The following is a 26,150-nucleotide window of genomic DNA, read 5'->3' on the forward strand; positions in this document are numbered from 1 at the left end:
CAACAAGAGTCTTTGGTAAAGGTATGTAATAATGATTAAAATATTCATTTATTTATTTTATTTAGTTCTCATTGTTTTGTGTATGTAAAACTATAATTAATCTTTAAAAAATGTATTTTTTTGTTAATATTTTTATTGTGGGTCAGAAGTTTGTGGTTTTAGTAGGGGTGAGGGCAGGAGGAAAGAGGAGTGATTGGAGAAATGATGAAGTAATGGGTGTGAAAAAAGAGAAAAAGGTAGCTTACGAGAGGTTTTTACAAACCAGAAGTGTTATAAGTAGAGCAGAGTATATGGAGAGTAAAAGAAAGGTGAAGAGAGTGGTGAGAGAGTGCAAAAGGAGAGCAGATGAAAGAGTGGGAGAGGCACTGTCAAGAAATTTTAATGAAAATAAGAAAAAATTTTGGAGTGAGTTAAACAAGTTAAGAAAGCCTAGGGAAAGTATGGATTTGTCAGTTAAAAACAGAGTAGGGGAGTTAGTAGATGGGGAGATGGAGGTATTAGGTAGATGGCGAGAATATTTTGAGGAACTTTTAAATGTTGAGGAAGAAAGGGAGGCGGTAATTTCATGCACTGGCCAGGGAGGTATACCATATTTTAGGAGTGAAGAAGAGCAGAATGTAAGTGTGGTGGAGGTACGTGAGGCATTACGTAGAATGAAAGGGAGTAAAGCAGCTGGAACTGATGGGATCATGACAGAAATGTTAAAAGCAGGGGGGATATAGTGTTGGAGTGGTTGGTACTTTTGTTTAATAAATGTATGAAAGAGGGGAAGGTACCTAGGGATTGGCGGAGAGCATGTATAGTCCTTTTATATAAAGGGAAAGGGGACAAAAGAGATTGTAAAAATTATAGAGGAATAAGTTTACTGAGTATACCAGGAAAAGTATACGGTAGGGTTATAATTGAAAGAATTAGAGGTAAGACAGAATGTAGGATTGCAGATGAGCAGGGAGGCTTCAGAGTGGGTAGGGGATGTGTAGATCAAGTGTTTACATTTAAGCATATATGTGAACAGTATTTAGATAAAGGTAGGGAAGTTTTTATTGCATTTATGGATTTAGAAAAGGCATATGATAGAGTGGATAGAGGAGCAATGTGGCAGATGTTGCAAGTATATGGAATAGGTGGTAAGTTACTAAATGCTGTAAAGAGCTTTTATGAGGATAGTGAGGCTCAGGTTAGGGTGTGTAGAAGAGAGGGAGATTACTTCCCGGTAAAAGTAGGTCTTAGACAGGGATGTGTAATGTCACCATGGTTGTTTAATATATTTATATATGGGGTTGTAAAAGAAGTAAATGCTAGGGTGTTCGGGAGAGGGGTGGGATTAAATTATGGGGAATCAAATTCAAAATGGGAATTGACACAGTTACTTTTTGCTGATGATACTGTGCTTATGGGAGATTCTAAAGAAAAATTGCAAAGGTTAGTGGATGAGTTTGAGAATGTGTGTAAAGGTAGAAAGTTGAAAGTGAACATAGAAAAGAGTAAGGTGATGAGGGTATCAAATGATTTAGATAAAGAAAAATTAGATATCAAATTGGGGAGGAGGAGTATGGAAGAAGTGAATGTTTTCAGATACTTGGGAGTTGACGTGTCGGCGGATGGATTTATGAAGGATGAGGTTAATCATAGAATTGATGAGGGAAAAAAGGTGAGTGGTGCATTGAGGTATATGTGGAGTCAAAAAACGTTATCTATGGAGGCAAAGAAGGGAATGTATGAAAGTATAGTAGTACCAACACTCTTATATGGATGTGAAGCTTGGGTGGTAAATGCAGCAGCGAGGAGACGGTTGGAGGCAGTGGAGATGTCCTGTTTAAGGGCAATGTGTGGTGTAAATATTATGCAGAAAATTCGGAGTGTGGAAATTAGGAGAAGGTGTGGAGTTAATAAAAGTATTAGTCAGAGGGCAGAAGAGGGGTTGTTGAGGTGGTTTGGTCATTTAGAGAGAATGGATCAAAGTAGAATGACATGGAAAGCATATAAATCTATAGGGGAAGGAAGGAGGGGTAGGGGTCGTCCTCGAAAGGGTTGGAGAGAGGGGGTAAAGGAGGTTTTGTGGGCGAGGGGCTTGGACTTCCAGCAAGCGTGCATGAGCGTGTTAGATAGGAGTGAATGGAGACGAATGATACTTGGGACCTGACGATCTGTTGGAGTGTGAGCAGGGTAATATTTAGTGAAGGGATTCAGGGAAACTGGTTATTTTCATATAGTCGGACTTGAGTCCTGGAAATGGGAAGTACAATGCCTGCACTTTAAAGGAGGGGTTTGGGATATTGGCAGTTTGGAGGGATATGTTGTGTATCTTTATGCGTACATGTATATGCATCTAAACTGTTGTATTCTGAGCACCTCTGCAAAAGCAGTGATAATGTGTGTGGTGAAAGTGTTGAATGATGATGAAAGTATTTTCTTTTTTGGGGATTTTCTTTCTTTTTTGGGTCACCCTGCCTCGGTGGGAGGCGGCCGACTTGTTGAAAAAAAAAAAAAAATTGGGTGTCTGGAACGGATTAATTTTTTTTTTTCAACAAGTTGGTCATCTCCCACCGAGGTAGGGTGACCCAAAAAGAAAGAAAATCCCCAAAAAGAAAATACACCTACCATCCGACTTACGACTGAGTTCGGTTCCGAGAAATCGGTTGTAAGTCGAAATGGTTGTAGGTCGAACTTTACTACTGAATATCAACAAAACGTTTTTGTAATGACTTTATTTTATTGTTTTATTTTGGTATTTCATGTTTTACTTTACTTTTTATGCTGTTAGTTCTGTATTTTATACTGTAAGGTTTAGGATAAACACTGTGTACAACACGAATAGTTGTTTATTTCCCAGAAATTTGGCATAAAAAACACGGTCGTAAGTCGAGTGGTCGTAAGTCGAGCAGGTCGTAAGTCGGATGGTAGGTGTACTTTCATCATCATCATCATCATTCAACACTTTCACCTCACTCTTACATAATCACTGTCTTTGCAGAGGCACCCAGATACAACAGTTTAGAAGCATTTATAAAAATATCTTAATACAGTGGAACCTCTACTTACGAGTGCATCCACGAGTTTTTCCAGATACGAGCAGTCGCTCAGTCGATTTTTTGCTTCCAGACCTGAGTGAAATTTCCAGATGCGAGCAGGCCTCAAGGGAGGTTCCTTGACTCTGGTGAGGGGCTCTTGCTCTTGATCTAAGGAATTTGATCTCAGTTGTTTGTTGGACTGTCTTACTGAAACTTGGGCAATGTATGAATGAAAGATGCTTCTTAACATACACCAAAAATGAAAGAAACGGGACCATAAAGAACAGAGTTCACTTCTCAGTCATTAGCTTCCCTTTAGCAGTATATTTTCGTATGGTTATTATGATTGTATTCTTGTTTTTATGGTCTCATTTGATAGAATGGAAGATCTTTCTTTCTTTCAACACACCGGCCATATCCCACTGGCGCGGGGTGGCCCAAAAGGAAAAACGAAAGCTTCTCCTTTTACATTTAGTAATATATACAGGAGAAGGGGGTTACTAGTCTCTTGCTCCCAGCATTTTAGTCGCCTCTTACAACACGCATGGCTTACGGAGGAAGAATTCTGTTCCACTTCCCCATGGAGGTAAGAGGAAATAAACAAGAACAAGAACTAGTAAGAAAATAGAAGAAAACCCAGAGGGGTGTGTACATATATACATGTTTATGCTTGTACATGTATGTGTAGTGTGACCTAAGTGTAAGAAGAAGTAGCAAGACGTACCTGAAATCTTGCATGTTTACGAGACAGAAAAACGGACACCAGCAATCCTACCATCATGTAAAACAATTACAGGCTTTCATTTTACACTCACTTGGCAGGACGGTAGTACCTCCCTGGGCAGTTGCTGTCTACCGACCTACTACCTAGAACAATGGAAGATATACTAAAGAAATAGATATGATTTTAAGTGGTTTCACAAAGAAAAGTACATACCTTAAAATTGAGCTCAGAGTAGCAGAAATGTACGATTCTTTGGTAATGTTCAAGAGTAAACAAATGACGTCACCGTCCAATACCTGTCCAATTGGCACTGCCCCTCAACCTTCACATATTGGAAAGCTCTTCAACACACTAGCAAAAGTGGGAGCAGACATCATGAGGCAGCAGTGGCAGACAACATGAAGCCGCAGTGGCAGACATCATGAAGCAGCAGTGGCAGACAACATGAAGCAGCAGTGGCAGACAGCATGAAGCAGCAGTGGCAGACAACATGAAGCAGCAGTGGCAGACCTTGTACCTCGAAAACAACCTTGTTGTACCCTGGTAACAACAACAACAGCTGCTGTCACCACCACTAGCCACATACGTAATGACATGTATTTTATTCATTTTAGTGTATATATCATGTTTCTATGTTATTAATATTGTTCATTATGTCATATTAAATGAATTCTGATAGATAAATAACATGCAGAGTTGATATTAGGGAAATTATTGAAAAGTGTACGGTAGGGTTATAATTGAAAGAATTAGAGGTAAGACAGAATGTAGGATTGCGGATGAGCAAGGAGGTTTTAGAGTGGGTAGGGGATGTGTAGATCAGGTGTTTACATTGAAGCATATATGTGAACAGTATTTAGATAAAGATAGGGAAGTTTTTATTGCATTTATGGATTTAGAAAAGGCATATGATAGAGTGGATAGAGGAGCAATGTGGCAGATGTTGCAAGTATATGGAATAGGTGGTAAGTTATTAAATGCTGTAAAGAGTTTTTATGAGGATAGTGAGGCTCAGGTTAGGGTGTGTAGAAGAGAGGGAGACTACTTCCCGGTAAAAGTAGGTCTTAGACAGGGATGTGTAATGTCACCATGGTTGTTTAATATATTTATAGATGGGGTTGTAAAGGAAGTAAATGCTAGGGTGTTTGGGAGAGGGGTGGGATTAAATTATGGGGAATCAAATTCAAAATGGGAATTGACACAGTTACTTTTAGCTGATGATACTGTGCTTATGGGAGATTCTAAAGAAAAATTGCAAAGGTTAGTGGATGAGTGTGGGAATGTGTGTAAAGGTAGAAAGTTGAAAGTGAACATAGAAAAGAGTAAGGTGATGAGGGTGTCAAATGATTTAGATAAAGAAAAATTGGATATCAAATTGGGGAGGAGGAGTATGGAAGAAGTGAATGTTTTCAGATACTTGGGAGTTGACGTGTCGGCGAATGGATTTATGAAGGATGAGGTTAATCATAGAATTGATGAGGGAAAAAAGGTGAGTGGTGCGTTGAGGTATATGTGGAGTCAAAAAACATTATCTATGGAGGCAAAGAAGGGAATGTATGAAAGTATAGTAGTACCAACACTCTTATATGGGTGTGAAGCTTGGGTGGTAAATGCAGCAGCGAGGAGACGGTTGGAGGCAGTGGAGATGTCCTGTTTAAGGGCAATGTGTGGTGTAAATATTATGCAGAAAATTCGGAGTGTGGAAATTAGGAGGTGTGGAGTTAATAAAAGTATTAGTCAGAGGGCAGAAGAGGGGTTGCTGAGGTGGTTTGGTCATTTAGAGAGAATGGATCAAAGTAGAATGACATGGAAAGCATATAAATCTATAGGGGAAGGAAGGCGGGGTAGGGGTCGTCCTCGAAAGGGTTGGAGAGAGGGGGTAAAGGAGGTTTTGTGGGTAAGGGGCTTGGACTTCCAGCAAGCGTGCGTGAGCGTGTTAGATAGGAGTGAATGGAGACGAATGGTACTTGGGACCTGACCATCTGTTGGAGTGTGAGCAGGGTAATATTTAGTGAAGGGATTCAGGGAAACCGGTTATTTTCATATAGTCGGACTTGAGTCCTGGAAATGGGAAGTACAATGCCTGCACTTTAAAGGAGGGGTTTGGGATATTGGCAGTTTGGAGGGATATGTTGTGTATCTTTATATGTGTATGCTTCTAGACTGTTGTATTCTGAGCACCTCTGCAAAAACAGTGATAATGTGCGAGTGTGGTGAAAGTGTTGAATGATGATGAAAGTATTTTCTTTTTGGGGATTTTCTTTCTTTTTTTGGGTCACCCTGCCTCGGTGGGAGACGGCCGACTTGTTGAAAAAAAAAAAAAAAAAATTTGTCGTGCCTGGAATTCCACTGGAATGGATTAATTCCATTTCAGTTAATTTAAATGAGGAAAATTGACTCTGCACATGAGCAAATCCAGGCATGAGCAAGGTCACAGAATGGACTAAAGGTTCCACTGTATAACATATCCCTCCAAACTGCCAATATCCCAAATCCCTCCTTTAACCCTTTGACTGTTTCGGCCGTATATATATGTCTTACGAGCCAGTGTTTCGGACGTATATATATGTCTTACGAGCCAGTGTTTCGGACGTATATACAGTGGACCCCCGCATACCGATTTTAATCCGTGCAAGAGGGGTCATTGTTATGCGAAATAATCGGTATGCGAATGAATTTTCCCCATAAGAAATAATGGAAATCAAATTAATCCGTGCAAGACACCCAAAAGTATGAAAAAAAAAATTTTACCACATGAAATATACATTTTCCTACACACAAAGAGAAGGATACATGCACAAAAGTAGAGTAGTACATGCACAGTATATATTGTGCATGTACTAGTCTACTAAATGAAGAATAAATGACACTTACCTTTATTGAAGATGCAGCAATGACTGATGAGACACTGTGTCCTGGGAGTGCCTTTTCCTCCTGAGTACTGTAGGTCCTGTTTGGTATTTTCTTCCAGAACATGCCTTATCACACTGTGTATGCCACTACGATTCTTAAATCTCTCAAACCAACCTTTGCTGGCTTTAAATTCACCAATATGAGCACTAGTTCCAGGCATTTTTCCCTGTTCACCTGGGTGTTAGTCGACTTGTGTGGGTTGCATCCTGGGAGACAAGATTAAGGACCCCAATGGAAATAAGTTAGACAGTCTTCGATGACACTGACTTTTTTGGGTTATCCTGGGTGGCAAATCCTCTGGGGTTAATTGTTTCTTGGTATTCTCAATAAGCCACACCAACAACGGTGCTACAGCAGCAGCAGCAGCTGACGGTGGTACAGCAGCAACAGACGATGCTACAGCAGCAGCAGACGATGCTACAGCAGCAGCAGACGATGTTACAGCAGCAGCAGACGATGCTACAGCAGCAGCAGCAGCAGACGATGCTACAGCAGCAGCAGCAGCAGCTGATGGTGGTACAGCAGCAACAGACGATGCTACAGCAGCAGCAGACGATGCTACAGCAGCAACAGACGATGTTACAGCAGCAGCAGACGATGCTACAGCAGCAGCAGACGATGCTACAGCAGCAGCAGCAGCAGACGATGCTACAGCAGCAGCAGCAGCAGACGATGCTACAGCAGCAGCAGCAGCTGACAGTGCAGCAGCAGCAGCAGCTGTACCACCAATAGTAGCAATGGTTGATTGGGGTTTATTATACAACCTGGCCAGCTCGGAGACACGCACTCCACTTTCATACTTATCAATGATCTTTTTCTTCATCTCTATTGTAATTCTCACCCTTATTGCTGTAGGGATGGCACTAGAAGCTTTCTTGGGGCCCATGGTCACTTATTTTCCAGAAAAAGCACCGAAAACACTGTAATAATACGAAATATTCCGATTGTATGCTTGGATGTTACCGCGGAGGCTGGCTGGTAAACAATGCCACCGGCGGCACATGTGAGGCTGGCTGAGGGCGCACATTGGACGCGTCTCGGACGAAAATTGGTGAGCGGGTTTTTAAGCGGTATGCGAGGCAAAATTTTTGCGATTAAAGCAAGCAGTATGCTGATTAATCGTTATGTGATGCCATCGGTATGCGGGGGTCCACTGTATACTCAATAATTCTAGAGGCTTCAAATCAAGTAGAAAACTTGTAGGCCCACATGTGAGAGAATGGGTCTGTGTGCACTGTATAAAAAAAATCCTGCAGCACGTAGTGCATAATGAGAGAGAAAAAACTCCGACCGTGTTTTTGGATTAAAACGCCAACTTTGAGGCGTATTTTCGTATAGTATTTATGATTGTATTCTCATTTTCTTGGTCTCATTTGATAGAATGGAAAACATATTACAGAAATAGAGATGTTTTTGATTAGTTTCATGATGAACACGACCTTGAAATTAAGCTCAAAGTAGAAGAAATGTTTGATTTTTACCAATGTTCAAGAGTAAGCTAATCACACCACACGTCCAATATATATCAGCTGGGGAGTCTGATATTCTTTCACTAGTGCACTGATATTATTTGTACCATTTTTACAATAATGCAGTAGTCTGCATAACAGTAAATCTTCTATTTTTTGTGTGAATAAAAAATCAAAATAGAGAACAAGAGTAATATAAGAGGGGCCTGGAGACATGACTAATAAACAGAGGATATGTTATTTTAGTGCTATGAATGTCTGCGTTGTTTATTCTGGATCCTATTTTGAAATTGGCATCTTTTTTAATTTGTGTGAAATTGGCCAAATTGCCAATTTCTGACCATTTTAATGTGTAGTTGAAATCAGTAAATGGGCGGTTTCTTGTACTCACTTGATAGAAAAAATGGAGTTCTAAAGAAATAGCTACAAGTTTGGTCGACTGGAACAATGAAATTGGTCGAAAATAGGGCTCAAATTCGGGGAAATTGCCGATGCGTATATATCGCTGAGATCGATAACTTCAAGGGAACATAATTCTGTAATTTTTCAATCATATTTTGTACTTTTGGTGTTATTACCATCGGGAAAAGATTCTCTCTCATTTCATAATAATTTTTTTTTTTTTTTCCCACACCAGGGGACACTTCAGGATTTGGGGTCGTGACAGTCAAAGGGTTAAACTGCAGGCATTGTATTTCCCATTTCCAGTACTCAAGTCCGGTTATATAAAAAATAATTGGTTTCCCTGAATCCCTTTACTAAATATTACCCTGCTCACACTTCAACAGCTCATCATGTCCCAAAAACCATTCGTCTCCATTCACTCCTATCTAACACGCTCACACATGCTTGCTGGAAGTCCAAGCCCCTCACCCACAAAACCTCTTTTACCCCCCTCCCTCCAATCTTTTCAAGGATGACCCCTACCCTGCCTTCCGTCCCCAACAGATTTATACGCTCTCTAAGTCATTCTACTTTGATCCATTCTCTCTCAATGACTAAACCACCTCAACAGCCCCTCTGCAGCCCTCTGACTAATACTTTTAGTATTAACTCCACACCTTCTCCTAATTTCCACACTCCGAATTCTCTTCATAATATTTACACCACACATTGCCCTTAGACAGGACATCTCCACTGCCTCCAGCCACCTCCTCACTGCAGCATTTACAACCCGAGCTTCACACCCATATAAGAGAGTTGGTACCACTATACTTTCATACATTTCCTTCTTTGGCTCCATGGATAACATTTTTTGTCTCCACATATACCTCAACGCACCACTCACCTTTTTTCCTTCATCAATTCTATGATTAACCTCATCCTTCTTAAACCCATCTGCTGACATGTCAACTCCTAAATATCTGAAAACATTCACAACTTCCATACTCCCTCTCTCTCCAATGTGATATCCAATTTTTCTTTATCTAGATCCTTTGATACCCTCATCACCTTACTCGTATCTATGTTCACTTTCAACTTTCTACCTTTACATTATTTACATTAATTCTTATGTTAAATATTGCTTCGAATTTAGGTAGACCTTCTGGAACAGATTATGGCCGATATTTGGGGTTCCACTGTACGTATATGCATTTTATCACTGTTGCGCTATAAATGTCATAGTATATTACGTGTGGGTGGGGTGGCCTGTCCTGGCTGGCTGCCATACCTCGCACACCTGACTTCCTACAAATAAATGCTACTCACTTCTCACCCTATATTACGACTACAGATATTTTAAGGTAAATAATGAATGTACTGCATATGCATTTGATCGCTCTGGGACGCTTTGAATGTTGTAGTACATTACTTGTGGGTGGGATATCCTGGCTGGCTACCATACTTTCTACACTTGACTTCTTACAATAAATACTACTCACCTATCACCCTACATTAAGACTACAAATATTTTAAGGTTAGTAATGAGTATACTGTGTTTTTATTTTACTTCTTATTGTTATTACTGTAAACTTGTTATCTGGCATTTATATGCATTTATGAGTGGAATAAAATGGCATTCTGCTTTCCAACGATGTCCTCTTTCTGGCGGTAGCTTGGAACCTAACCTGTCGTATAAGTGGGACCCTGCTTATCCACTTTTCAGAGCTTCCCAATCCCCAAAAGCACAGTTTAAGCTAGCCTGTTTCCCACAGTCCCTTAACCCTTCAACCTTAGCAGGCCCAGAAAAATTGCAAGTAGAATAAGGCATGGAAAAAACAAAATCTGATGATATAATTTATCATTTTATGGCATGTTGAAGTTGGCAATGTTGTATTTATTTTTTTCTTTCCATAGGACAAATAACCCTATGGAAAGTTTTCTGTTTGTTTTATTACTTGCAGTAGACAGCTGAAAAGCACATCTCACCATAAACACACAAATACTTAAGAATCTTATTTTTTGTTCCATTACTGTATACGGATAAATATTCTTATATTTTACTGGTTTCTTAGGATAACAAATGTGTTTCAAGGTGTTTTAGTACTCAGTTCAGGGGTAGATGCTTTGCCTGACTTAGTCCCATGTGGAATATACAATGTAAATTGGTACAGTTAATTTTTTCCTTATTATGATTATTTTTGTCTTCTGACACTATGTGCAAGGAAATCTTATGATATTTTGATTTATTCAGGATTTGATACTTCACATAACATGGAAATAAGTCACATTATTTGACTTAGGTTTTCACAAGTTAAAAATATACATAAAATGTAAGGTACTCTGTACATCCCCATAACATCTGTCCTCTAAAGACACTGTGTACCCTTTAACCCTTTCAGGGTCGACAGGCCCTGTCAGAGACTTGTTCGCAGGGTCGGCCAAATTTAAAAAAAAAAAATTCTTATGAAAAAATAGTTTATTTTACTGAACATTATAGGCTAAACAAAAAATTTTTACCATCAATACTTACCGAGATATGGAGGCGTGAAGTTGATGAAAAAGGGGCACCATGTGGCAACATTGCCAACTGCTGTCACCCGGTATTCTTTTATTTAGTTTCTTATGTACTAATTTCTATTATTTTTTAATTTTTCTTTTTCCAAGTAACTTTTATGGCCTGTGAGACCAGTATGATCAGTATTTTGTAAGTTATTTCTTTTTCAATACTACACAATAAGGGCATAAACACTTGTCATTGTTTTGTTTACAAAAAATATTTACACAAACAAATGATATGAAATGTTGTTTATTACTATTTTTTATATTTTATATACACACATACAGTCACAGGGAATGTTTCTAGAAGTTCTGCAGCCTGTGGAAGTCTCTGAAACATGGTGTCATGCACAGTGGTGTTTTACACTCCTCACACATAAAACGAGTGTCTCTGTGTTGTTGTGGGCGTTTTTTTGTATGTGCACAGACGTAACACCTCTTCTGAGCCTTTTTCTTGAAAGCAGTAGTAGGCAGTTTTACCAGGAAGTGATCACCATGCTTCAAACGAGAAGGAAGTTGTTGAAAATTTGGTGGGCGGTCTATTGCAGGTGCTGTTCCTTGGTACTTGAATACTGTTTGTCTGATATATGCCAGAGCGCATATATCGTCGTATATACTGACGCTTCACAGGAGAATATTGCACTTCACTATCACTACTGGAACTGGTTTCAAAAGCTTGTAGTTCATATTCACTATTGCTATCATCTCCAATGCTCATATCTGAGTCTGGGATTTGGGAAAATAGGAGTTTCCTCTTTGATTCTGGTACAACTGAACGTGAACAAGACAGCCCAGCACCAGAGGTGAAAGGCTGAGGGTCGTCTGAGTTTTCCTCACTATTACCGATATTATGGTCATTAGTTTTGGTCAAAACCTCACCAAAACCTTGAAACTCATCTTCACTGGCAGTTCCATCTGTATTAGAACTGTCACTGGGGAACAAAAGTGTCCCAGTTCGCCAAGGAGTGAGGAGCTTCTTACCACGAGGCATGGTGAACATTGTTTACTAAGATGGCATTCCCACAATGCACCACTGGGTCCCAGATTTTTTTCCTACTGTGCACACCTACCACACAGACCCATTCTCTCACATCTAGGCACTCTTCTTCCTGTACTTTCTTTCACCCAAAAATGTGCCACTCCTCGGTCCTCCAGAAGCAGTGTTACAACATCGAGTGCCCTGCATACCATCTAAAAGGGACCAGGAGGCACAGACCCCACAGGACAAACAATAGTAGCTACGACTACCCAACTCCAGGTGATTTTTTAGTGGCAGGAAACGAAAAAAGAAAATGGAAGGAAATAACAAAAATAGTCCACCACCTTGGAGCCTTGTTGGACTGGAGGCGCAGCCAGTGGCCACCCATGGCCCTCCAGAATTACAACTACTGATGCCAATAACAAAATCCCCCCAACAAACACAGAATACAACCTCGTTCATATTTGCTAATATACAGGGCCTTAAGCCATCCACCAACAACAAAATACCTTTTATCAGTGGACTTCTAGTGGAGTCTAATGCAATGTTTGCAGCCTTCACAGAGACTCACACAAAAGATCACTTTGACAGTGAAATATGGATAAGTGGTTACAACCTTTTTAGATGCGACAGAAAAAACAGGCAACAAGGGGGGGTTGGCCTGTATGTCAAAGAGTCCCTTATCTGCACGGAGTTGCTGAACACCACAAATGAGGTAGTTGAAGTTCTATCAATAAAGATCGAGAACCAAAACCTAGTCATTGTGGTTGTATACAAGCCACCAGATGCAACCTCCCAACAGTTCAAGGAACATCTACTGAAAATCGATTACTGTTTGGAAAACCTTCCAGCTCCATCCCCAAACATCTTACTGCTTGGTGATTTCAACCTAAGGCATACAAAATGGAAGAATGTAGCAAATAATGTTATAGCTGAAACAATTCCCAGAGGTAGCGCAGATGAAAGGTCACACACACATGAGCTACTAAGTCTCTGCGAAAAACACACCTTAAGCCAGCAGATAGTGGAGCCAACAAGACTAGAAAACACACTTGACCTTATCTTCACAAATAATGAGGACCTGATAAGAGACATAAGAATATCAAAAACAACTAATTCCGATCACAATCTAATCGAAGTCCAGACGTACATGCATAGGGGTCCTGAACAGCAGAATGCATGTACCTGTGAAGGTGTCTTCACAAAATACAATTTCAACAACAAGAACATCAACTGGGACCAGGTAGACCATGTCCTAAACGAAACATGTTGGGAAGATGTCTTAAATGACATGGATCCAAACCAGTGCCTTGAAAGGATCAACTTCCTGGTAGCCGAAGCATGTTCTAGGCATATTCCCCTAAGAAAGAAGAAGAGCAGGAGTAAACTGGAGAGAAAAAGACGCTCCCTCTACAGAAGACGACGAAGAGTCACTGAGCTCCTCAGGAGTGCTAGAATATCTGATACACGAAAGGAGGCGCTGACCAGGGAAGTGGAAACTATCGAACTTAAGCTAAATGACTCTTACAGGAACCAGGAGAGGCAGGAGGAGCTTAAAGCTATTAGTGAAATTGAAAGAAATTCAAAATATTTCTTTTCATATGCCAAAAACAAGGCAAATACCACATCTAGTATCGGGCCCTTACTCAGACAGGATGGGACTTACACAGACGACAACAAGGAAATGAGTGAAATATTGAAATCCCAGTACGACTCTGTGTTTAGTGAACCACTAATCGGTCTGAGGATCGACGACCCAAATGATTTCTTCATTAATGAGCCTCAAAACTCCATAAATGTATGCCAGATTTCCGACATTACCCTAACTCCAATAGATTTCGAAAAAGCCATTGACAACATGCCTATGCACTCAGCCCCGGGCCCAGACTCGTGGAACTCTGTCTTCATTAAGAACTGCAAGAAACCCCTCTCGCGTGCCCTAAGTACACTATGGAGGAGGAGCTTGGACATAGGTGAAATTTCACAGTCACTTAAAACAACGGATATAGCCCCGCTCCATAAAGGTGGCAACAAAGCATTAGCTAAGAACTATAGACCAATAGCTCTGACGTCCCACATCATAAAAATCTTTGAAAGAGTGCTAAGAAGCAGGATTGCAAATCACCTGGATTCCCAAAATCTGCACAATCCAGGGCAACATGGGTTCAGGGCAGGTCGCTCCTGCCTCTCACAACTACTGGATCACTATGACATGGCCTTGGATGCACTGGAAGAAAATCGGAATGCAGATGTAATATACACAGACTTTGCAAAAGCATTTGACAAATGCGATCATGGCGTAATAGCCCATAAAATACGTGCTAAAGGAATAACTGGGAAAGTGGGGAGATGGATCTTCAACTTCCTAACAAATCGAACACAAAGAGTAGTGGTCAACAGAGTTAAATCGGAGGCTGCCATAGTGAAGAGCTCTGTTCCACAAGGCACAGTACTCGCCCCCATCTTATTCCTTATCCTCATATCAGACATAAACAAAGATATACACCACAGCACCGTATCATCCTTTGCGGATGATACTAGGATCTGCATGAGGCTGTCATCTGCTGAGGACGCGGTTAACCTCCAAGAAGATATAAACAAAGTTTTCCAGTGGGCAACGGTAAACAATATGATGTTCAATGAGGACAAATTCCAACTACTCCGTTATGGAAAACTGGAGGAGATAATAACTAGAACAGAGTATACTACTGACTCCGGCCATACAATAGAGCGGAAAAATAATGTAAGGGACCTGGGAGTAGTAATGTCTGAGGATCTCACTTTCAAGGATCACAACAGTGCCACGATCGCACGTGCAAAGAAAATGATAGGATGGATAATGAGAACTTTCAAAACGAGAGATGCCAAGCCCATGATGATCCTTTTCAAATCACTTGTTCTCTCTAGGCTGGAATACTGCTGTACATTAACATCTCCATACAAAGCAGGTGAAATCGCAGATCTAGAGAGTGTACAGAGATCCTTTACTGCACGTATAAGTTCTGTCAAGCACCTTAACTACTGGGAACGCTTGGAAGCACTTGACTTGTACTCTTTGGAACGCAGGAGGGAGAGATATATCATAATCTACACTTGGAAAATCTTGGAAGGAATGGTCCCAAATCTGCACACAGAAATCACTCCCTACGAAAGTAAAAGACTGGGCAGGCGATGCAAAATGCCGCCAATAAAAAGTAGGGGCGCCATTGGTACACTAAGAGAAAACACCATAAGTGTCCGGGGCCCAAAACTGTTCAACAGCCTCCCATCAAGCATTAGGGGAATTGCCAATAAACCCCTGGCTGCCTTCAAGAGAGAGCTAGACAGATACCTAAAGTCAGTGCCGGATCAGCCGGGCTGTGGCTCGTACGTCGGACTGCGTGCGGCCAGCAGTAACAGCCTAGTTGATCAGGCCCTGATCCATCGGGAGGCCTGGTCATGGACCGGGCCGCGGGGGCGTTGATCCCCGGAATAACCTCCAGGTAACCTCCAGGTAACCAGCCTTTTCCCGCGAGATTTGACGGCGCTAGAATTTATGCATACTAGTACGTCAAAAACCCCTGCGCATAAGCCGTACTAGTACAGCCGAAACCCTGAAAGGGTTAAGGAAGTCTTATGATATTACAATTGATTCAATGCGTGATATATCTCAATTCATAAAAGTTAGTAACATTATTTAACTTCCTTAGTTTTATCTTTACACACCATTTGTCTCCCACTGAGGTAGGGTGACCCGGAAAAGAAGAAACACTTTCACCATCACTCACTACATCACAGTCTTGCCAGAGGCATGCCAGTACCACAGCTCAGATGCCCCTCCAAACTGCAATATCACCACCCTTCCTTCAGAATGCAGGCACTGTACTTCCCACCTCCAGGACTCCAAGGCCAGCTGACTAGTTTCCCTGAATCTTTTCATAAGTGTTACTTTGCTCGAACTCCAACAGCATATCAGGTCATAAAAACCACTTACCTCCATTCCTATCTAACACACACGCACACGTTTGTTAGATGTTCAACCCCCCCCCCACTCTAGCCTACAAAATCAGGATTCTTTACCCCCTGTCTCTCCAACATATCCTAGGGGGATCCCCTACCCTGCCATCCTTCCATTAGAGATTAATACAAAAAAAAATAAGAATAAAGACAAAATCATCAAATTTCAGAAGGGTGACCCAAAAAGAAAGAAAATCCCCAAAAAGAAAGTATTTTCATCATCAATCAACACTTTCACCTCACTCACACATAATCACTGTTTTTGCAGAGGTGCTCAGAATACAACAGTTTAGAAGTATATACGTATAAAGATACACAACATATCCCTCCAAACTGCCAATATCCCAAACCCCTCCTTACAAGAGGGTAAACTAGTGGACGAATGGAAAATGGAACACAGTGTATCGATATTTACAAAAAAAAAAAAAAAAAAGAGATTGGGAAGATCTGAACTACAGGACTGTCTCACTTGAAAAAATTGTTGTGAAATTACTGGTGAAAGCCATTATAGGAAAAAATAATTACACTGTCAAATTTTTTTTTTTTTTTTTTTTTTTTTTTTTTTTTTTTTTTTTTTTTTTTTTTTTTTTTTTTTTTTTCAACAAGTCGGTCGCCTCCCACCGAGGCAGGGTGACCCAAAAAAGAAAGAAAATCCCCAAAAAGAAAATACTTTCATCATCATTCAACACTTTCACCACACTCACACATTATCACTGCTTTTGCAGAGGTGCTCAGAAATACAACAGTTTAGAAGCATATACGTATAAAGATGCACAACATATCCCTCCAAACTGCCAATATCCCAAACCCCTCCTTTAAAGTGCAGGCATTGTACTTCCCATTTCCAGGACTCAAGTCTGACTATATGAAAATAACCGGTTTCCCTGAATCCCTTCACTAAATATTACCCTGCTCACACTCCAACAGATCGTCAGGTCCCAAGTATCATTCGTCTCCATTCACTCCTATCTAACACGCTCATGCACGCTTGCTGGAAGTCCAAGCCCCTCGCCCACAAAACCTCCTTTACCCCCTCTTTCCAACCCTTTCGAGGACGACCCCTACCCCTCTTTCCTTCCCCTATAGATTTATATGCTTTCCATGTCATTCTACTTTGATCCATTCTCTCTAAATGACCAAACCACCTCAACAACCCCTCTTCTGCCCTCTGACTAATGCTTTTATTAACTCCACACCTTCTCCTAATTTCCACACTCCGAATTTTCTGCATAATATTTACACCACACATTGCCCTTAGACAGGACATCTCCACTGCCTCCAACCGTCTCCTCGCTGCTGCATTTACCACCCAAGCTTCACATCCATATAAGAGTGTTGGTACTACTATACTTTCATACATTCCCTCCTTTGCCTCCATAGATAACATTTTTTGACTCCACATATACCTCAACGCACCACTCACCTTTTTTCCCTCATCAATTCTATGATTAACCTCATCCTTCATAAATCCATCCGCCGACACGTCAACTCCCAAGTATCTGAAAACATTCACTTCTTCCATACTCCTCCTCCCCAATTTGATATCCATTTTTTCTTTATCTAAATCATTTGATACCCTCATCACCTTACTCTTTTCTATGTTCACTTTCAACTTTCTACCTTTACACACATTCTCAAACTCATCCACTAACCTTTGCAATTTTTCTTTAGAATCTCCCATAAGCACAGTATCATCAGCAAAAAGTAACTGTGTCAATTCCCATTTTGAATTTGATTCCCCATAATTTAATCCCACCCCTCTCCCGAACACCCTAGCATTTACTTCCTTTACAACCCCATCTATAAATATATTAAACAACCATGGTGACATTACACATCCCTGTCTAAGACCTACTTTTACCGGGAAGTATTCTCCCTCTCTTCTACACACCCTAACCTGAGCCTCACTATCCTCATAAAAGCTCTTTACAGCATTTAGTAACTTACCACCTATTCCATAAACTTGCAACATCTGCCACATTGCTCCTCTATCCACTCTATCATATGCCTATTCTAAATCCATAAATGCAATAAAAACTTCCCTACCTTTATCTAAATACTGTTCACATATATGCTTCAATGTAAACACTTGATCTACACATCCCCTACCCACTCTGAAGCCTCCTTGCTCATCCGCAATTCTACATTCTGTCTTACCTCTAATTCTTTCAGTTATAACTCTACCGTATACTTTTCCTGGTATACTCAGTAAACTTATTCCTCTATAATTTTTACAATCTCTTTTGTCCCCTTTCCCTTTATATAAAGGGACTATACATGCTCTCCGCCAATCCCTAGGTACCCTCTTTCATACATTTATTAAACAAAAGTACCAACCACTCCAACACTATATCCCCCCCTGCTTTTATCATTTCTGTCATGATCCCATCAGTTCCAGCTGCTTTACCCCCTTTCATTCTACGTAATGCCTCACGTGCTTCCACCACACTTACATTCTGCTCTTCTTCACTCCTAAAAGATGGTATACCTCCCTGGCCAGTGCATGAAATTACCGCCTCCCTTTCTTCCTCAACATTTAAAAGTTCCTCAAAATATTCTCGCCATCTACCTAATACCTCCCTCTCCCCATCTACTAACTCCCCTACTCTGTTTTTAATGGACAAATCCATACTTTCCCTAGGCTTTCTTAACTTGTTTAACTCACTCCAAAATTTTTTCTTATTTTCATTAAAATTTCTTGACAGTGCCTCTCCCACTCTTTCATCTGCTCTCCTTTTGCACTCTCTCACCACTCTCTTCACCTTTCTTTTACTCTCCATATACTCTGCTCTTCTTATAACACTTCTGCTTTGTAAAAACCTCTCGTAAGCTACATTTTTCTCTTTTATCACACCCTTTACTTCATCATTCCACCAATCACTCCTCTTTCCTCCTGCCCCCACCCTCCTATAACCACAAACTTCTGCCCCACATTCTAATACTGCATTTTTAAAACTATTCCAACCCTCTTCAACCCCCCCACTACTCATCTTTGCACTAGCCCACCTTTCTGCCAATAGTCGCTTATATCTCGCCCGAACTTCCTCCTCCCTTAGTTTATACACTTTCACTTCCCTCTTACTTGTTTTTGCCACCTTCCTCTTTTCCCATCTACCTCTTACTCTAATTGTAGCTACAACTAAATAATGATCTGACATATCAGTTGCCCCTCTATAAACATGTACATCCTGGAGCCTACCCATCAACCTTTTATCCACCAATACATAATCTAACAAACTACTTTCATTACGTGCTACATCATACCTTGTATATTTATTTATCCTCTTTTTCATAAAATATGTATTACTTATTACCAAATTTCTTTCTACACATAGCTCAATTAAAGGCTCCCCATTTACATTTACCCCTGGCACCCCAAATTTACCTACTACTCCCTCCATAACATTTTTACCCACTTTAGCATTGAAATCCCCAACCACCATTACTCTCACACTTGATTCAAAACTCCCCACGCATTCACTCAACATTTCCCAGAATCTCTCTCTCTCCTCTACACTTCTTTCTTCTCCAGGTGCATACATGCTTACTATAACCCACTTTTCACATCCAATCTTCATTTTACTCCACATAATCCTTGAATTTATGCATTTGTAGTCTCTCTTTTCCTGCCATAGCTTATCCTTCAACATTATTGCTACTCCTTCTTTAGCTCTAACTCTATTTGAAACCCCTGACCTAATCCCATTTATTCCTCTCCATTGAAACTCTCCCACCCCCTTCAGCTTTGTTTCACTTAAAGCCAGGACATCCAGTTTCTTCTCATTCATAACATCCACAATCATCTCTTTCTTATCATTTGCACAACATCCATGCACATTCAGACTTCCCACTTTGACAATTTTTTTCTTCTTATTCTTTTTAGTAATCTTTACAGGAAAAGGGGTTACTAGCCCATTGTTCCCGGCATTTTAGTTGACTTTTACAACACGCATGGCTTACGTAGGAAAGATTCTTGTCAAATAAATCCCTATATAAATCTGTTAAGGAACTATAATTGTCATAGAATTAATTCACAAATGAAATGGATGGGTGGCTTATTTTTCTTTTTATTAACATACCAGCCATTTCCCATCAAGGCAGGTGACCTAAAAAAGAAGAAACTTTTTCTTCATCATTCACTCCATCACTGTCTTGCCAGAGACAAGCCTACACTACAGTTAAAAAACTGCAACAACAACACCCCTCCTTCAAAGCACAGGCACTGTACTTCCCACCTCCAGGACTCAAGTCCGGGTTGCCAGTTTCCACAAATCCATGAATGTTACATTGCTCACACTCCAACAGCATGTCAAGTCATAAAAACCATTTGTCTCCACTCACTCCAGTCTAACATGCTCATGCATGCTTGCTGGAAGTCCAGGCCCCTCACACACAAAACCTCCTTTACCCTCTCCCTCCTACCTTTCCTAGGCCGACCCCTACCCCGTCTTCCTTCCATTTCAGATTTATACGCTATCCAAGTCATTCTAGTTCATTCTGTCCTCTCTAAATGTCGAACCACCTCAACAACCCCTCCTCAGCGCTCTGGATAATACTTTTTATATTTCTTTTTAAGTGTACTACATATGCTTATTTTGAAAATAATATAACCATTCATGTTTCAATAAAGTTCAGTTTCTTTCCTTGTAAAACAGGTTTCTGCAGTGTACCCACCTCAAAATGTACTACATTACTCCAGCAGAGTATGATGAATTCATATCCATCATCCTTGCTGCTCGTTCAGCATACCAAATGACCCCAGGAGGAATGGTCCAGTTTAATGAACTTTTGCAGGCTCTCAGGAGGTAAGTACTTAACAACAAAAGTTGATTCAGAGTAGCATAGCCATTCTTTGTACTATTATTTTCATAAGGAAAATAGTTTTTCTTGAATATATAATAAGACAGACTCTATAGAGTTTGTTTAGCCTGATGGGTTTTCCCTCATGGCTAGCCCTTCCTCAGAGGAAAATTGCCAGGACAGCAAGACATCAGTGATATAGGTAGAATGTTCATAGTACATTATCAATAAGAATAGTATTATAAAGTGTTAAAATATATTTTTACCTTAGTACAACATTTAAAATGTCCTTTTGTGCTGCAGATCAAAATCATGTAAGAAAGAGCTGTGGACAAGAATCACAAATGCACTTCAGCAGTCTGCACCGGTATGACCTCAGTCTTGCCTAGGCCCTTCTGGAGAAAGCTGGGGAAGCGCATCAGTGGCAAGGCATGGTGTGTCACCAATGTGAGTGCAGAGGTAATAGAAACTTGTAGTAGTTGTCCATTGGCATGGTGAATTGAGACCGTATGTGGTGCAGTATTTAGGAACTTGCCATTTTTAATGTGTTTGAAAGAAAAATATTGGTTAAAAAGTGAAGAGGACAAACGTGATTAACATTTAACTTTTAATTATTCTATAGAAATTGACATTGCAGGGATATTGGAAGTTTAATCGAAATTGTGCAGCTGAGAAATTTTTTAAATAGCAGCTATAAAGAAATTATTTATCTTGATCTTTATTTTTTACTGTATAGTCATAAATATAGCAAAAAAAGTTTGGTTAGATATATTATCTCAAGTTCTCTTCTGATGTTTTGAAAATTGTGATGAAATCAGTTGGCACCACTTATTGTTAATATGACAATAAATAATTTGTCCAGTTATTAAACCTTTAATTTGAGAGAAGCACGGGAGTCCAAGATACATAGTCACAGATAATACTGTAGTGGTGAACTGTATGCATGTAGCATATATGCTGTCAGGCCACAGACAAACAAACAAAAGTATGTGTATTCTAGTGTCTTAAGCATCTTCCTTATGAGTTGTAGGAGATGTTCTATGAATCAGTAAACAGTGAATGGAAGCGTTAAGGTAAATGGAATCAGTGTGGAATAATATTCTTCGGGGTTATAGAAATGTTAGGCAGGCAGGCTTTTAAATCTGCTCAATGAATTATAATTTTTATTTGAAAGATTGAGAACATATTTTTCAGCATAATTGGGTGACTATATATTGTATCAATATATGTAAGCACCTCAAAAATTTACAAAAGCACTCAGTGGAAAACTTCATCTTTGTCCAGATATAGTGTTTCTTACAATAATTGTAAAGTCCTATTATTATAAGCATTTGCACTCTCGTATCATGGTTTAACTGGAAATAATTTTTTGATGGAAAAAAGTTTATTATAGATTCTGAATATTTCTATAGATAATGTAATATCATTTTTGAGCTTGGGATAACTTAATTTGTATTGTAAAACCGTACCACACTTAAGGAAAAAATATCAAGTGACATACAGGTGTCATTCACGTTTTGTCTATGTATATATATATATGTATTAGTTTCGTGTGCATGTCTGAGTGTGTGTGTATACATGTGTGCATAAGTGTACTTGCATACATATGTATGTGTATGAATGTGTGTCTTCATCTTCTTTTCAAACACCCGCCAGTCAGGGGACAGGAAATCCTGATCTCATTAGATTTCTAAAGTTTAAATTTCAGTGCCTAGTGCATTACAGGTATTGGATGAGGGTCTGTGGCAGCAGATCATATATTCTTACGGTGTTAGGGTATGCTTTTTTTTTTTTTCTTTTTTGTACTGTTTTCAACACAGCTTTGAAATACTGTATTGGATGATGTTATTACTCATATTTGTATTTTATATTTTTCCATATCAAAAGTTTAGTATTTAAAAAGAGGCTATCAGAAACTTAGAAATAAACTTAGAAAATAGGTACCAAGGACTGGAGCACAGTATGATATATTAATACCAGACATTTGATGTAAGTTATTTCACTCATTTTTAATCATTAGATCATAAAGCTTACTCACATGAGTGTTTGATTTTTCTGATCTCATACCATATATTGGTAATTTTTTATTGTAAATATTATTTTAAATAAGTGCAGAATGGTGTAGAATTTGCTGGCCATGTAACATTAGTTGAATTTTTTTATAACAGAGGCAAGGGAATTCTTAATGTCTGTTTCAAGAAAAGAGAGGCTTCTGTTTGGTTTTCTTGTTGTACATTGTATGAATGAATGTGCTCAAATTATTCTAGCAATTATTCTTGCCAAAAAATTGCAAGGCTTGTTTTATTGGGATTATTATGTGTGAAAAAAGTGTGTATTGGAAATGTTGATTAATATATAAAAAATTCAAAACTAAAAAATAAAAATATTACTCAATGTACATAAAAAAATATTCTTTTTAATAAGGTTATACGGTTAGCAAAAACAAAATGTAGTTGAATTACTTCCCTAAATAATTATGAGAATATTGGTAAAGAAAATGTAATAGAAATGTTCATTGCAGCTGCTGTTATGGGCTGTATTAACAAGTTTTCTTGCTTCCACTATCACTATACTAGTATAAAATTATCCATTGTTTGATAGCTTATTTCGTTGTAGTCAAACCAGGTCCCCCCAAAATTCTAAAAGGCAGCCATTAAAGATAGTTTTATAAAAGTATTTAGTATCATGTGTAAGTATTTATTTACATCAGTACTATACATGCACTTGGGGCTCATAATAGACCTTTTAAAATTTCATTTCCCAGAAACCACTAAATATGGATTGAAATACTTTAAAAAATCTTTTTTTAATGCACCACTTAATATATGATGTAGGATGATCATACCTCTCAGATAGTACTTTGCCAGTGTTGTTTCAGCATTTGACACAAAATAATTAAATTTTTGAAATTTTAAATTCATTAGGTCTAATGATTACTGAATCTTGGTTCTTAAATTATTTTCATGGCATACTTTGTAAAACCTTTATTAATTCTTTGATCAGTACTTGATTTTTTTTTTTTTAACACCGGCCATCTCTCACTGAGGTAGAGTGACCCAAAAAGAAGAAACACTTTCACCATCACTCACCCTATTACTTACTGTCTTGCCAGAGGCGTGTCAACATTACAGCTCAGATGCCCCTCCAAACTGTGGTGTCCCCACCTCTCCTTCAGAATGCAGGCACTGTACTTCCCATTTCTAGGACTTGAGTCTAGGTAACTGGTTCCCCTGAATCCCTTCATAAATGCCACCTTGCTCACACTCCAACAGCATGTCAGGTTACAGAAACCACCTGCATCCACTCCTGTCTAACGTACTCACATGTGCCTGTTGAATGTCCAAGCCCCTCATGCACAGCCTCCTTTACCTTCTCCCTCCAACCTTTCCTAGAAAAACCTCTACCCCTCCTTCTTTCCACAGATTTATGCATCCTCCAAGTCATCTTCTGACATCCAATAAAGTATTTCATGACAGATCCACTGCCTCTATCCTCCTCCTCACTGCAACATTGAAAACCCATGGTTCATATCCATATAAGAATGTTGGTATCACTATACTCTTGATACTTTCTCCATGGATAAGGTTCTTTGTCTCCCTAGATACCTCAATGCACCACTCTCCTTTTTTCTCCCTTGTTAATTTTATGGTTTATCTCATCTTTCATAGACCTGTCTGCCAACAAGTCCATCCCCAAATATCTGAACACATCTACTTCTTCCATACTCCCTGCTTTCAATCTGATATCCCATCTTTCATTACCTTATTATTTTTGTCCCATTATATGTCCCTATCCATTTGTTATCCTCCATTTTTCCCTTTCTCTGGCATTTGTTTTCTACTCAGCACTTTCCCCAGTACCATATGCTTGTAAAGTTTTTATACAAGCCTACCATGCACCATCTTTTCAATATTTGGAAGAGACTTGGAAATATTGACCAACTCTACTCTCATACACCTTACATCCCTACCTTTCAATATTACCCCACACTAAACATTACTCCCCTTCTCAGTCTTTTACCACCTTTTACCTCTCTTGTTGTTCTCTATCACCCATACCCCTTTTCTGTCTTTTACTTCCCTTAACCTACCTTTTCTTTCCTTCTTTGTTACCCCACACTGAACATCTCTCCCATACATGCAGTGTGTATTTATGATTTGAGGAAAACCACCTGGAGACAGAAACATGGCATAGAAAAAGAATAATTTGATCTTTCGATCGTAGATGGAGGTCATATACAGTCTCTTTCTATGCTGTGTTTCTGCTTCCATGTGCATTTCATCAATTCATCAACAGGTGTAGACTACACTTTCATACTGCATGTATATGTATGCATAACTCCCCGCTTTGCTTAAGCACCATAAAAAATGAGGATGTCAGAATCCCTTACTTTATAAGGTTAATATTAATATAGTGTATATAAGAATAGGGAAGCAAGAAGCACTGAAAAAGAAAGGAATTGATTATAGTAACGTCTTCATAATAATATCTTAACCATTAGCAAAAAAAAAGCAGGCTATATGGAAAAATGTCTTCCCTTTGAATAGCCCAGAGTCTCTTGGAGGTGCTTCCATAGAAAATGGGGACAATAGGTTCACTACCACTATTCATATATGGTTTACTTGGAATTTTAGTATTATTAATTAGCAGAAAGAACATGGTTAGCCAAGGCGTATGTGCTGGTCTTGGTAGTTACGATCTAAATGCAAAGATTGTGTCTAAAAGAATGTCGACATTTGTTTTAATTTGCATGTGTGTAATAGTCATACTGAAGGAATGAATGATAATGAAAGATTGGGTGAAGAAGTAAATTTGTCAAACATTTTTCTGAATTTCTATATAGTATTACAAGATCACCAAATTTTGGACTCCATAAGCCATGTCTTGCTCTCTTGATTAATTTTGTATTAAGAGCTCAGAGGTCCTTAGTGTTTCAGCAGCTGAAATTGATGATGATAGCCCTTCTTTTAAAAGGGACATGAACACTGTATGGTAGAATGAATGTCCTTACATATCTGAAACCCTTTGATGATGATTTTACGTTCAACTGATAAGGTCATATAGTTGTGTACTAGTCCAAGAAAGATTATCTGATAATTAAATGGTAAGCTGATAAAGAAACTTTATGGTTCATCTCTAAAATTTTTGTTGTTTTTTCTGAAGAATTTATATGTAGTATTATATGTGTAATATATACTATAATTATATCAATTAATTCTGCCTACATGTAAAAACTCAGGTTTATTGTAGACTATTTTATCTGACTCATGTATTCTATTGCCATTTTTTTTTAAATTAGAGTTGCACTTTTTTTTTTT

General features: G+C 39.1%; 1 protein-coding gene across 1 annotated transcript in view; it reads left to right on the forward strand.

The window, feature by feature from the left end:
• Dora (zinc finger SWIM domain-containing dorado) overlaps positions 1 to 26,150 on the forward strand; it is a 506,090-nt gene that overhangs the window by 461,062 nt on the left and 18,878 nt on the right. The window contains exons 26-27 of the mRNA XM_070097330.1: positions 20,688 to 20,837; positions 21,136 to 26,150. The exon at positions 21,136 to 26,150 is cut by the window's right edge and continues 18,878 nt beyond it. Of these exons, the coding sequence (XP_069953431.1) occupies positions 20,688 to 20,837; positions 21,136 to 21,205 (220 nt within the window). The 3' untranslated portion in view covers positions 21,206 to 26,150. The remainder of the gene's footprint in view (positions 1 to 20,687; positions 20,838 to 21,135) is intronic.

The sequence above is a fragment of the Cherax quadricarinatus genome, chromosome 57 (genome assembly GCF_038502225.1).
Source record: "Cherax quadricarinatus isolate ZL_2023a chromosome 57, ASM3850222v1, whole genome shotgun sequence".
Lineage (NCBI taxonomy): Eukaryota > Metazoa > Arthropoda > Malacostraca > Decapoda > Parastacidae > Cherax > Cherax quadricarinatus.